At 38.9% G+C, this 14,337-nt stretch overlaps 1 protein-coding gene across 1 annotated transcript in view; it reads left to right on the top strand.

The window, feature by feature from the left end:
* Positions 1 to 4,508: 4,508 nt before the first annotated feature.
* Positions 4,509 to 14,337, top strand: part of rcan3 (regulator of calcineurin 3) — a 113,265-nt gene continuing 103,436 nt past the window's right edge. The window contains exons 1-2 of the mRNA XM_034195176.1: positions 4,509 to 4,569; positions 6,078 to 6,340. Of these exons, the coding sequence (XP_034051067.1) occupies positions 6,143 to 6,340 (198 nt within the window). The 5' untranslated portion in view covers positions 4,509 to 4,569; positions 6,078 to 6,142. The remainder of the gene's footprint in view (positions 4,570 to 6,077; positions 6,341 to 14,337) is intronic.

Genomic DNA, 14,337 nt, shown 5'->3' with positions numbered 1-14,337 from the left:
CATGATTGAAAACCCTCTATATACATAGTTTCTATAATTATTATGACTAACAAATGCATGTTTTTTTTTTTTTGTATATAAGTCACACCTAAATAGAAGTCACAGGGGTGGGTGTTTAATAGGGTGGAGGCCTACTGAAAACGCTGTTTTTGTAACCTGATAACACCTTTGGAGTAATTTACAAGACATCTTGTGGACATCAACGTGCATGCGCATCACACATGGTCTAAGGTAACTTCTGGTCTTTTCAAACTAGTAAAAAAAAAGGTGACATACTCCAGAAAATATGGGTAAGCATCAACTATCGTTTTCCCTTAAGGCCACGATGTCTGACAACAGAGTGACCCTTAATTGAGGAGGTCTCTGTTAGATGATGATCTTTATTTAGGCAGACAGGAAGATAGCATAGGTTAGACATATTTATACTTTTGGACAATGGTGCAGATTGTGCAGCATGTTATTTTGAAGCTAGAAGATTGGTGGATCAATTCCACAGTACTCCTGTGTGTCAAAGTGTCCTTGAAAAAGGCTTTTAACCCCCAATATGCTCAATTCCAACTCCATTAAGGAACAGTATACGCTGATAAATCTACAATTTCTCCTCGAGTGTTGTTTGAATAATTGTGTTGCACTTAACAGTATTAAGTTCTATTAATTTAAATACTGTAAGTTGAAACAACTGGAAATATAACAATTTAATCAGTATTTTTTATAACGTTCACAAAGAAAAATTGAGGACACACCATATGAAGATGTGTATGAAGGAAAAGAAGTCCAGTCCAATGTCTACCAGGGGAGAGCATTGTATTTTTTAATGTCTTTTTTTTTTCCATTCAAGTATTTAATCGCAAAAGATTTACAACCACTGAATGTATAATACATGTTTGGTAGAGCAGCAGGGGCTATAATTTTGTGAGCGCGATGACAAATTAGGTGGAATCAAAAGGTATATGTAGCACCAATTTCAAATATTTAAAATCTAATAAGTTATTTTTCAGTACATTACTTTGACTTCAGTTTTTACTCGAGGCCATCAAAATATGACCATCGGGTATTGTGAAGGCCTTCTTTCCTTCCTTTCTTCCTTCCTTCCAGACCTTGGACAAGGTCAAAGATGGCTAACCTTGACCTATTTTAAGAGGTCAAAATGTCACATTGTTTACTGTTTTCATGCTATGAATCATGCAAGTCTTTTTTGGGGGGGGAGCCAATCAGAGTAGAGAGGCAACGTGACGTCACTGGTTGGTCTCTCTCTGGCTGGTAATTCAACATCTCGGAATCCACTCCAAAACCACTGTGTTTCTGTGTAAATGTAATATGTTTCTCATATATTATGTCAAAGCTAGTGAGAAATAAACACTTCTAAAATTTAAAAAGCTGTTTTTGTAACCTAATAGCACCTCTGGAGTGATTTGCAAGACATCTTGTGGGTATCAGTGTGCATGCGCATCACATGTATGCGCACACACACGCCCTCCTGCAGATGCCGTATTTTAACATTGCGTTATATTTTAAAGTTCTTCCTAACTTATTGGGGTTTACAGTATTGTTTAAATGAATTGCTGGCCCCATTAAGCATAATTTTCATTCAGCGACATGTTCTTCCATTAATAATGAGGAGTAACTCGACACTCCTCGACCTCCAGGCTGAAACGTTCCAATGTAGCTGAGGCATGAAGACCGTTTCAGAAGATTTACCACTGGACACTTTGCTGTTTCACTGACACCAATAATGCTCTGATTCTTATTCATGGGACTGTATCACTGTTTTGTGACATGACCAAACAGAGTGCAGGTGTTCTAATTTATGGAAATGTATTTATTAATTTTCATGTTTTCTTTTGCTGTGTTTTGAACCGTAGCTTTACGCTGGATAAACCGTTTTAAAGCTGTTCATTAATAACAGCGATGCAGCATTTTAAGTGTTCTGTTAATCCTTTGGGGAAGTAATAATGTTTAATTATTTTAATGATAGCATTAAATTTTGAGCTTGTTTAGTCGTTTTGGAGCCCACTTGAGTAAACAGTTGATCATGAAACAGTAACTAACAATAGAATGCCCTGTTTGTTCTTTTACTCTTGTTTGCACCGTAAATCTGATAATTTGGTGTTTGTTTTGACAGGAAAAAAGCCAAAATTATGCAGTTAATGTTTGATAACTTATTGGGTTATTTTTGTTTGTTTGTTTGTGGCATAATGAATTTGGAGTGTAATCGTCCTCTGGTATTACACAAGCTGAACGATGCTCTAGAAAAAAATGAGACTTGCTTAATTCAATTGTCCATAATCAATAAATTGATACTGTTATTTTGGTTTTATTTCCTCTGGGTGTTGGTACACATTAGCAGAGCATATGGTAAATTGTATGGAACGTTATGCATGTTTGATACACAGAATGTAGCCTCATTTTCAATGCAATCTTTTGATGATTTTAGTGTGACAGCCATATTCCTGCTTATCTTTGTGTTACTGTAAATGAGCATATTTGTAACGTAAAATAAGGGCGATATTGAACAGCATGTGATTAATTATCGAAGCAGAAGGAAAACCTCCATGACTGATGTCAGCCGAAATCCACTTGAAAAATTATGTTTTATTGTTTGTTTTAGTTTATGTGTTTTTTAACCCACTTCTTTTTCAGGTGTCAGCCGCACGAGAAGATTTTCATATCTTGTTAAAATTATATCATGAATTTGTTTGCCCTAATGAAGTTGGGTGAAGGTTATGTTTTCACTCCTGTTTATTTGTTAACAGCCTGTAACCCAAAATTTTTTCATGTATCATTATTACATTTTTAGAGGATTGATATCCTGATAAGCAAGAACTGATTTGAACTTATGATGGTGGAGCTCCCACCAGCCATGTCATAACTGAGAGACCAGGTTGATTTAATTTTCGATGTAATAGGTCAAAGTCAGGAAAAATCTCTATCGTTTAACATTGAAAGAATTTGCTAAAATTCATAACTCTGTCAAAAAAGATTGGCTTTCTTTCATATTTGAGAGTGTTTTGTAGAATGGTATCCTTTATCAGCTGACAGTGTTTGATCTGGATCTGATCCAAAGTACAGATTTTGCAGCCATTCAAATTTAATGTTGAAAATTGCATTTAATGTATATTTTACATATCTTAATCAAACCTGCCCCAGTCACTTTCATATTTTAAAGCAAGGTGCTTTAAAGTTGGATCTGGATCTGATCCGGATTGTAGATTTTGTGGACATCTGAATTTAATATTGAAAAGTTCATTTGGTGTATATTTTGAATTATATGTGCCTTAACACTCATTTGTGACAATAAGGTGCAAACTGGCGCAAGGAATCTGCAAGTTGTACCCAACTATTATGGATTTTTTTTTGTTCTTTTTTTCAGCTCTTTTGACAACTGATGAATGTTTTTTTTTTTTTTTTTTTATGGACAAAGTCAATAAAAACTAACCCTCATGTTACTGTCAGTTTAATATGATGGGTGTCTAGAAATTCACTTAAAACAACAAATAATCACATTTCTAAACTTTTTTCTTTTTAAATCACAATGACAAATGTGCTCAGCAGATAGCATGATAATGTTTGCGGCAGGTCTACAACTAAAAGCACAGCTAGTCAACATTGATAAGGAGGACAGACAGTTTGCGATTAGTCCTGTGACTACTAGGACAGGCTACGCCCCCTGTGACCCTTCACTGGAGTAAGCAGGTATAGAAAATGATTACTTTCATATACACACACAGTTCTGTGTGAAAGTCTTAAACACGCTAGTGTTTCACTGTAAATGTGGCCTTAAATTTTGTAAGTGTAATAAAAACCCAAACTTAAAATTTCAAGTATTAAATTTCAGTAAATTTCAGGCTTTTTTGTTTGTTTCTTGTTTAAGGTTAATTTACTGGCTGCATGCCCGATGTCTAATTGAAAAGCAAAATTAATTCATCTTAACTGGTGCCATGCTTTTATGTGTACCATTAAATAGCCAAATGTTCCACAAAACAATAAACATGAATAATGAATTAATTAAAAATGTTTCTGTGAAACAGTAAAAGATATTAACACGACCATTTAGTTTAGTATATTTATTTATTTAGCATTTACTTTCTTGTTAGCTTAACAAAGGCAAAATGCTTTTTCGACTAATATAATGCATCAAAATTAGCCACCGTCTAATATTATTGTCATCTTTTAATTTGAACTGTTACAAGATTATAGCTTTTATTGTGTTTTTTAACTTAACTTTTACAATAAAGTTACCGTTTTTTGCTGAACCTGACCTTTCGCTGGGGTTAAAGGTGACTCGCCGCCTGAACCTTCCGTGCAACAAGTCGTCGGTTTCTCTCTGACTGGTTCTTCATTGAAACCACGATTTGGTCCCCACCAATCATGACGCATGGCCCCACCCCTCTGCCGGAATGTGATTGTCTGAGGTTCGCGTTCGCCCCTTTGTCATTGGTCTCACCTGCACTGTTTTTTTTTTGTTGTTTTTTTTGTGGTCCAGCATAATCCGGTAATAAACATCTTTCAAATCGCTCGCGTGAGGGTAAACAGCTGTGGATGGGAGGCTGTAGGTCGCGTGCGCTGACGCTGGTGAGTTCATAAAATACGCTTGTTAAAGTGCGTTGGTTTTGTGCCTGTGCGTGACCTTTGGTGTTAAATTCTCGGCTGCTGCTTTTAAACATGTTTCATCCTATTTTTGTTGCCGTTTTTTTTTTTTTTTTTTTTTTTTTTTTTTTTTTTATCTTTTACATAAGTTGTTGGTGTTTCCTCTGAGCACGCGCGATGAAAAAATTGATGCCACGGGCCTGATGGCGTCATCGCCTCCACCGGTTCCATTTAAACCTGACTATATAAAAAAAAATATATATATATATATATATATATATTGTTTTAAACACTGTTATTGTGACATGTAATCAATAGACTTTACATGATCACCGCTGATGTTTCAGAACAGACTTTATTTTTTAAAGAGCAGTCCGTCTAGTGTTGTTACGCTTGTTTGTTCAAATTACCGCTAGATGTCACTGTACGCCCACAATTAACACTCGCTCAGCACTGCATTATTTCCTTTTTATTTTGAAACTATGCTGTTAGATGGGCAGATCATACAAACTGAAACTTGACAATAATTGATACAATTTTAAGAAGTTTGTAGTGGTGTAATGGAGTTTGTTTATTAAATGAAAATTGTGGATTATTTGAATGCTGAGAATTGGGGATGAGGAAAAAATATAGATAGATATGATTAATATCAATGTATAGGTTGGATTTTTGAGTTTATAGAATGGAATTTAGCATTTTAAAATGTAATCTCAGGATTGGGATCATACATTTGTGATGATCTGATGTAATATGAGACTGGTGAATTAAACTACAAATTTTAAAATGGATTGTAAGAGCTGTTCTGTCTTTCAGCTGCACATTTCTTCAACATTTTACGGTCATGTCTGTAACTGTTTGAATATGGACACTGATCTAAATACAAGGATTATATCATCACATTTGCAGCCAGTTTTCGTTAGACACTTTGTGGTGGGTACGTGAGCATCTTCAAGTCAATGAACAGAGAAGGATTTTCTAAAATATGAGATCTTTCAGTTCCAGTTCAGCATGAAGCTGTATAACTGGTGATGCAATAGAAGAAGGTTGTACAATGATGCAAGTGAAGTCAAAGACATATTCGGTGACTTGAAATGGTCATCTATCCATTGTGTGGGTGTGTGTTTAATTTTTTTAAAACTGGCTGTAAAAGCGATGATTTAATCATATTTATATTATTTCATATATTTAGAATTATGTTAGCTTGTCATGTTATTTATTGTCTGAAAATTTAGAGACTATGAAAATGGCTGCAGTTCCTTAATGGTTAATGGGATTTTTATTATTATTCTTTAAACCCTTTAAATTAAAACTGAAAATCTACACTACGAAAGCAAAATTACACAAATTGTCACTGTCCAAATACTTATGGGCCTCACCATTTCCTGTTCTAAAAATTATATTTGGTTATGTCAAACTTTACTTTGTTTTCTAAGATGATTATTTCATTGATTCACCGTATTTCCTACCTCCAACATCAATCTGTTAACTTTTTGTTCTCCTCATTTGGAGCTTTTGGAGCCTCTGTGATCCCCACCAGTCCCCAAAAAGGCTTAAGATGCTTCGAGAGAGTTCCAAAGGGTGGAGCAATGGCTCAGAGGCCTACAGCAGTGATCCCGAGGAGGAAGAGGACATGGTATTTGGGGAGAATGACCAGGAAGTGCCAGCGGAGGAGATGATGGATCTGAGCGACCTGCCTACAGCGCTGTTCGCCTGCAGTGTTCATGAAGCTGTGTTTGAAGAGGACGTGCACAGGGTGAGATGGGGCGCACTCTCTTTCTGGGTCAGTTTTGGCTGCTTGTGTTTAGAAGGATGATTCAGTCTGCGTATGTGTGGGTCACTCTGCTGAAATGTGTCAGTGGATTTGAAGGCTCACCAACACGTGCATGATATCACCCTCAGCTCTACTGAGGTCTAGCGACTGCTGCTGTCGATGGTTCAACCGGACGTTTGCTTTTCTCTCTCTTTTATATCACGCAGGAATATTTGAGACATAAATCCTGGATACATGTGCCTCTACATGTCATTGAACCATCACTTTTACATTATTTATGCTTCGGAAGTGTAATTTAAAAACAAACGCACAGATGTAGTGTTGAGGCATTTCTGTGATGAGCTTTTCTGTCACTGCTTTCTCTGAATTCTCTGTGTAAGAATCTGTGGATTACTAGATCCTGCTTGCTTGAAGAGGTTTTTAAAAAAAACCTTTAATTTTCTTCACCTTTAATCATGCCGTGCTGCCAGCCCTTCATCCTTGCAGCTGGTGTGCTTCATGTCACACACTCTCCTGAATCTTGCAGTATTTTGCTGAAGTCTGTCTGGTTATATCAGCTGTTTTATCACAGTTGACTCTTCCTCAATTAACCTTATACTGTGAAGCCACAGCAGTCCAGCAATGTCCTGGAGCAGACAGCCTTTATAAATATTTTGACTTTTGGCCACACTGACAAACATTTGATTATTATGGGCCCTATCTTAAACCTGATGCAAAGGAAGGGACAGCTTACAGCGTAGCACAGCTGTCATTTTTATGCCTCGTACCAAACATACTTGAACTCATCTGTATTCTAGACTGTGTTGGATGTGAGCAAGGAAGATGGCACTTGTTTGACTTTCTGGGGAGGACATGGCTAATGAGGACAATCTGATTAGGTGCACATGGGTGGATTGGACCAAATCAGTAGCTGGCGGTACCGTAATGCCTTGGGTGCTCAGTGCCGTAAACACTCTTTCCAAAAGAGCAAATCCGACCTCAACCACTAGGGATGTGGTCTTCATCATCTAGCCACTCCCTTTCATATGAATGTTGGGAACAGATTGGGTCTGGTAGCATGTACTAGTGCTATGTATCGCCACAGTACGGAACCACCTTGGTTCCTGAATGGCAACCACCCAGGGAGACAGGTGCGCTATCCCCACATCTTGAAAGTCACCTTCTGTCTGCCACAGTAAGGTGAAACATTGGCAACCCCTTCTGGCTTTTCCAGCTGCTGGGGTCCGCAATATCCTGGATCATGCCCAGTGTGTCGTACCTGACATTCCCTTAAAATACAACTGATAGTCTTCATCTGGGTTTCCCCAAGTCACTATTTGTTTGAAATGGTCATTCCAGTGGTACCCAAGGATCCGTTAATGAGACCTGGCATCAAAGACGTCTAGTTGTCACTGATTAGTGTCAGTCTCACAGCTGATGTCACCAATCTTGATGGGTCATGGTGTGCGCTTGGCAAATTTGTCAACAGTCTGTGTCGAACAGCTGTGGTTGAAGAAGTTTCACAGACTGGGAGTACCGGTAAGTGTCTGGAAAATGGACACCTTGCTAGGAAGCAACATCTTTCTACAGAGTATTTGCTTGACCACCAAAGGTAGCTGGAGACATTGCACATCTGTTTGGTTCTGCTGGACTATGACTTGTGGGTTTGGTTCTTGATTAAATTTTAAACCTCTCTCTCTGTCTCTCTGGTGTGTTGCCGATTATGGATAGGCAACATGTTACACCCCATTATGTAACAACACCTCATTATGTAACAGGCTGACAAAATGTAATAAATTTTCACACCATTATGTAATAATTTATGCATTTTGTAACAATTGCTGCATTTTGTAATAAGCCGCTTGAACGCAATATGTAATATATTTCTCCACATTTTGTAATAAAATTATTACACATTGCGGAGGCTATTACAAAATGAGGTAGCTGATTTTTTTTTTTTTAGGGGTTTGCAAATGTAATAACATGGTGCATTATGTAATAACCAACAAAAATTGGTATCTTTTTCAACACTGTGATCTAGCACGCACATAAAGCATAACATATAGCACCAGTAATGACAACAGCATTGTATAGCCTCCATTAGTGCACATACAGGCCCAGGGCAGAGACGCTGAAAGTAAAACCTTAGTAAAGACTTAACTGGTTTGGATTCATGAGGACATCTAAGCCTCACTGATAAACCACAGCACACTGCCCCCCCAACATACACACACCACCACTGTTGTCAGTAGTATATCCACCCCTCACACAACACACTACCCCTTTTTTCACCATTCTCACTATTTTCCATTAGTAAATCATCCCATAGTCACAGTAGCCTACATTGCCCCCCCCATCATCATCTGTCATCAGTAGTATACACTCCTTTACTACACACTGTCCCATCTCCTCCACAAGCATACAGCACAATTCCGCCGCTTTGATAGCCTATCCTACATAAAAATATTATTAAAATAGAATTAATTATATTTATTATATATATATATATATATATATATATTATATTATATTCACTGGAATAATGATTTCTAAATTAAAATTTGGCAAAATCATAAAAACATTTATGCAGAATGTGTTAACTGCTGGGAGGTGCTTACTTTTATAAAACTAGAATATTCTAGAATATTTCTTCTCTACTAGTATAGGTTTATTTTGACAGTTGAGGTCATGACAAAGAGCTCTTTGGTCATGACATCACTGCACATATAGCCATCACAGCACCTGCACAAACAGGCAACATGTTGAAAGGTATGGAATTATATTTTAATTTAATATGTATTGTTTTTAAAGAAGAATTCAGATTTGTCCTATTTAGAGGTAATGAATATGAAAAGTAAAGCTAGGTTGCATGTTAACTTTGCAATGATAGCTGCAACCTTTATGCTGGTTAGGCTACAATGTGTTGGTTAGCTGACAGCAGCTAATCTAAAGCTTGGTGGACTTGAAAAAACTTTGACTGATAAATAGTGGATTTTTTTTCCAATTTTATTTCATTTTTCACACATGAATTTAGTCACAGTAATAATTAAAGATGTTTTATAGATTTCCATGTTCATTATGTATAAAATAATTAGCAGGTTTAAGCTACACATTTTAAAGCAGTAGGCTAGTTCTCAACCATTGCGGACCCTCTCTCGGGGGCGGCGCGAGTTGGCTCCAGGATGAGCGGAAAAAAATCAGAAAATAATTATAATAAAATTCCATGTCGAAAATGCAAGTGGTTGGACTACTGTAACGCAGTAACAAATGAACCACGCGTTCATTTTGCCAGGGGGTAGCATTTTGAGCTTGTGACAAGATGCCACATAACTGCTAGACTTGCCCAAGTCCTCTATATAGCACACGCGCGTAATTCACTCTAGTCTCTTGCCAAGTTCGCTTGTGTTTTCAGTATTACTATCATCAAACATCCCTAACACTACCTCAAATCTGACTTTACTCTGAATAAAAGAAAAACAAATGTAAAAGAAATAATAAATGAAAACATACATTGCCTTGTTAGAAATATCTAATAAATAGGTTACCATGTATGAACATAATAAAAAATGTAAGGTATTGTCTTGCAGCTAGCAGAATGGAATTAATCCTATCTATGACTACTTTTCCAACAGATCTGGTATTAGCCACTATTCTGACCTGTACCCTTTGGGTGTCATGCATGGGGTATGGACAACTGCAGTCAATGAGTGAAGATGTGTACAGCATTATAGTCAGCAAACTGAGAGGAGAGTTCAATGTCCCTGTTGCTGAACGGACAAGAATTCAACAAAATGCCTTAGTGAGGCTGTGGAGGAATAGAAATGTCTACTCTCTAAGTGAAGATGGACAAACCTTATTGTGTGCCGGGAAGCCAGTCATTTTAAAATCTGAAATTCAGGGAGTGGTTCGAAAATGTATGGATGACACCGGAGGATCTGGGGCAAAAAAAAAAAACTGAACAAACGACTGAATGAGCAATATTCTGGCATAAGTGTGAGGAAGGTTCAGAACACTTTGGATAGGTCTGAATGCTACCAAAACTAAACCAGGCTAGATTTGGAAACAAACCCATCCCAAGGCCGATAAGGACCAGAGAAGTACACCACTGACATCAGAATGACCTTCTTGATATGGAGAAATGGAAGATTATTCAAGGCCATTCTACCTATTGATACATACTTACTGTAGTCAATGTTTTCAGTCGATATATATGGCTGAGACCATTGAAGAGTAAAAGTAGTGTGGAAATTGCTAACCATCTGGAGGATATTTATTCTAAACATGGCCCCCCTACAGTTTTACAGCATGACAGAGGGACTGAATTTCAAGGAGCAGTGAAAAAACCGATGGAGTCCATGCAAGTCAGAATAATTCAGAGTTCACCATACCACCCAGAAAGTCAAGGAAAGGTAGAGAGGAGCCACAGCGTTATATGGAAAAAGATCTTGTATGACATGACAAGATTTCAGAGAAGAGGGGTTAATTGGGTAAAACATCTGCCTTCATATTCCAGAGTGCTAAATGAAGATCCCAAGGAAGTGTTAGGCTGGATGACTCCATTTGAAATTTATTATGGGAGAAAAAGCAATAGAATAATGCATCCCTTATCAGGGTCTCCCTCTTCTATCAGAAAGGAATATTTAAATAATCCACTCCCTGAACCCTCTCTAAAACAGCGCCATCAGTTTCGTTCTAAACAGAACAGATTGAGAAGACAGGCACAGAAGGCCAATGAGCACTGTAACAAGCGGATGATCAGTCTGAAATCAAAGCAAAACCCACCATCTGTTTATAATGTTAATGAAGCTGTTTTGGTCAGAGTGAAAGACAAAGGTTCAAGAAGGTATCGGGTCTTGACTGGTAGAATTGTGAAACGAAATGTAAAGCTTGCCAAATACAAAGTGGTGTTTCAGATTCTTGGAGATCCCAAAATGCAAGAAAAATGGTTCTTTGTATCAGATGTCACAAGTACAACACGCCTGCAAGAAAGATTCCGTTCCAAGTCTTTGAAGACTTCAAAAACTTTACATCCACTTTTGATAGAATACACACATAGAGACAGACTTGAGAATTTCATTTCTTTGCATCTGAATGTGCGATTTGACCCTGCACCAGATGGAAATTGCCATTTTTCCGCAATATCTGATCAGCTAGCCATGTACGGAATTTTCAGATCTCCCTGTCTCTCCATTTATTGAAAACATATTGGAAGCTGAGAGGGAAAGACTAATTCAAAGACATGAAAATGAATCTGACCATGAAGAGCTCACACCATTTGCTGATGGACAACAAGAGTATACCCAATCTGAATCTCAAGATGATGCCCTTGGTGGCTCCACACATGATGTTCAGTTACATGGACCTCTGGATGATAATGAGAGAGATAGAGAACCTGGCCTGCCCATTCTGCCGCCAGAATTGATTTCATTTATCATCAAGTTGACATTGGATATGGACATGTTAATGCTTGGCATATTCAATAGAGTTTCAAAGGTTTTTCAAAATCTTGCTGAAGCATTCCATCCCCAGATATACTTAAGAGAAGGTTTAATTAATTCTTTTGGTATTGATGTAAATAGTGACGTTGAAGTAAGCATGATGAGGCTTTATAAATACGCAGGGCAGAACAGCGGTCTGGCAATGTGACTTAAGGAGCTGTTCAGAAAAAATACCAGTTGGATGATGTCCTGGCTTCTGCTGAAATGTATTGGCTATGGTCAATTTAAAATCAGTGACATTTTTTGGAAAACATAGTGTAAAAATGAAAAAAAAAATGTGGTTCATATTGTGTGTGATTTTTTTTTTTTTTTTTTTTTACTGATGTTCGGTTGTAAAGGTTTGTTCATGGTTCTTGAGAAATAGTTTTATTTTTTGTTTGTGCCTTCATATTCATTATGGGAGTTGTAAGTAAGCTTGTGCCTTTTTCTTTTGTTTTTGTTCTATTGGAAAAACAGTAATTGGGATCTTAGTAAATTAAAAAAAGAGAAAAAATTGCTCTCCTTGTTTTTATGTTTATATATGTGTTCATGTGCCTATTTCAGTTAGGCTATTTTATATCTGTGTCAGAATAACACATCAAACTTGAGCACTTTAAACAGCCACCAAAATATTTTAAATCACAGCTTTCCACATGTTTCTAATGACCCTTACCTATGACTCCTCTCCCCATTACTTCTGATCAGTTCAATTTGTTTTATCCTTCTCTGTCTGTTTTGTTCCTGTAGATAAATCTCTCCGACATGTAGCTAAAGGACTACTAATGAAATAGTGCCAGTCTTGAGTCTGTGCTACACACTGCCCCCACATCATTTCTTTACTTCAAGCGGCTTATTACAAAATGCAGCAATTGTTACAAAATGCGTAAATTATTACATAATGGCGTGAAAATTTATTACATTTTGTCAGCCTGTTGCATAATGAGGTGTTGTTACATAATGGGGTGTAACACAACATGTTTGTAAATTTTCTGTTGTCATGTGACATTCTCTGTAAAGGATTTAACATTCTGGGGAAGTGTCTTTGTGAGACTACTCAACTCCTGCTTGATTACATCAACAAAACATTCAAAGTTATCAGCTTTAGATGCATTTCATATTTGTGTAATTACACATGGTTGTCGCTCCACGACCTCTACGCTCCGTGTGGTTACAGCTCCCCCTGCTGATGAAGCTATGGACACGAGCAGGGCCACATTTAGACCACCGGATAGACAGAGGAGGCTGGTCCGCGGAGCGTGCTTTGTTTGTGGCTCGATAGAGCATCAAGTGAGGGACTGCCCCGAGCGGCTAAACACCAACGCCCGCCCCTAGAAACTGGGCTAGGGGTGGGCCAAGACATTCACGTGGGACACACCCATATTGCCACACGACTCCCGGTTACAATCCTTTATGAGGATTTAACCCTTCAGGCCCCAGCACTGGTGGACACGGGCTCTGAAGGGAATTTGCTAGACAGCAAATGGGCCAGGGAGGCAGGGCTCCCTCTGGTGGCACTTACTTCACCTGTGCAAGTACGGGCACTAGATGGCTCCCTACTCCCTTTAATCACACATAAGACACCTCCAGTAACTCTGGTGGTGTCAGGGAACCACCGGGAGGAGATCGAGTTTTTTGTGACTCCTGCCACCTCCCGCGTGATTCTGGGGTTCCCCTGGATGTTAAAACACAATCCCCAGATCGATTGGCCGTCCGGGGTAGTGGTTCAGTGGAGCGAGACCTGCCATCGGATATGTTTAGGTTCCTCTGTTCCTCCCGGTTCCCAGGCTAAGGAGGAGGTCAGAGTCCCGCCCAATCTCGGGACAGTGCCGGTGGAGTACCACGACCTTGTGGACGTGTTCAGCAAGGATCTGGCGCTCACCCTTCTCCCGCACCGTGCGTACGATTGTGCCATTGATTTGGTTCCAGGCGTTGAGTTCCCGTCCAGCAGGCTGTACAACCTCTCACGACCTGAGCGCGAATCAATGGAGACCTACATCCGGGACTCTCTAGCTGCCGGGTTGATCCGGAATTCCACCTCCCCGATGGGTGCAGGTTTCTTTTTGTGGGGAAAAAGGATGGCAGACTACGTCCATGCATTGATTACAGGGGGCTGAACGAAATCACGGTTCGTAACCGATACCCATTGCCCTTGTTGGATTCAGTGTTCACGCCCCTGCATGGAGCCCAAATGTTCACTAAGCTGGATCTTAGAAATGCGTATCACCTGGTTCGGATCCGGAAGGGAGACGAGTGGAAGACGGCATTTAATACCCCCTTAGGTCATTTTGAGTACCTGGTCATGCCGTTCGGTCTTACAAACGCCCCCGCGACGTTCCAAGCATTGGTTAATGATGTCTTGCGGGATTTCCTGCACCGATTCGTCTTCGTATATCTGGACGATATACTCATCTTTTCTCCGGATCCTGAGACTCATGTCCGACATGTACGTCAGGTCCTGCAGCGGTTGTTGGAGAACCGGCTGTTTGTGAAGGGCGAGAAGTGCGAGTGCCACCGCACTTCTTT

Source organism: Thalassophryne amazonica, chromosome 19 (genome assembly GCF_902500255.1).
Source record: "Thalassophryne amazonica chromosome 19, fThaAma1.1, whole genome shotgun sequence".
NCBI classification, from domain to species: domain Eukaryota; kingdom Metazoa; phylum Chordata; class Actinopteri; order Batrachoidiformes; family Batrachoididae; genus Thalassophryne; species Thalassophryne amazonica.
This window is presented reverse-complemented; position numbering and strand designations above follow the sequence as displayed.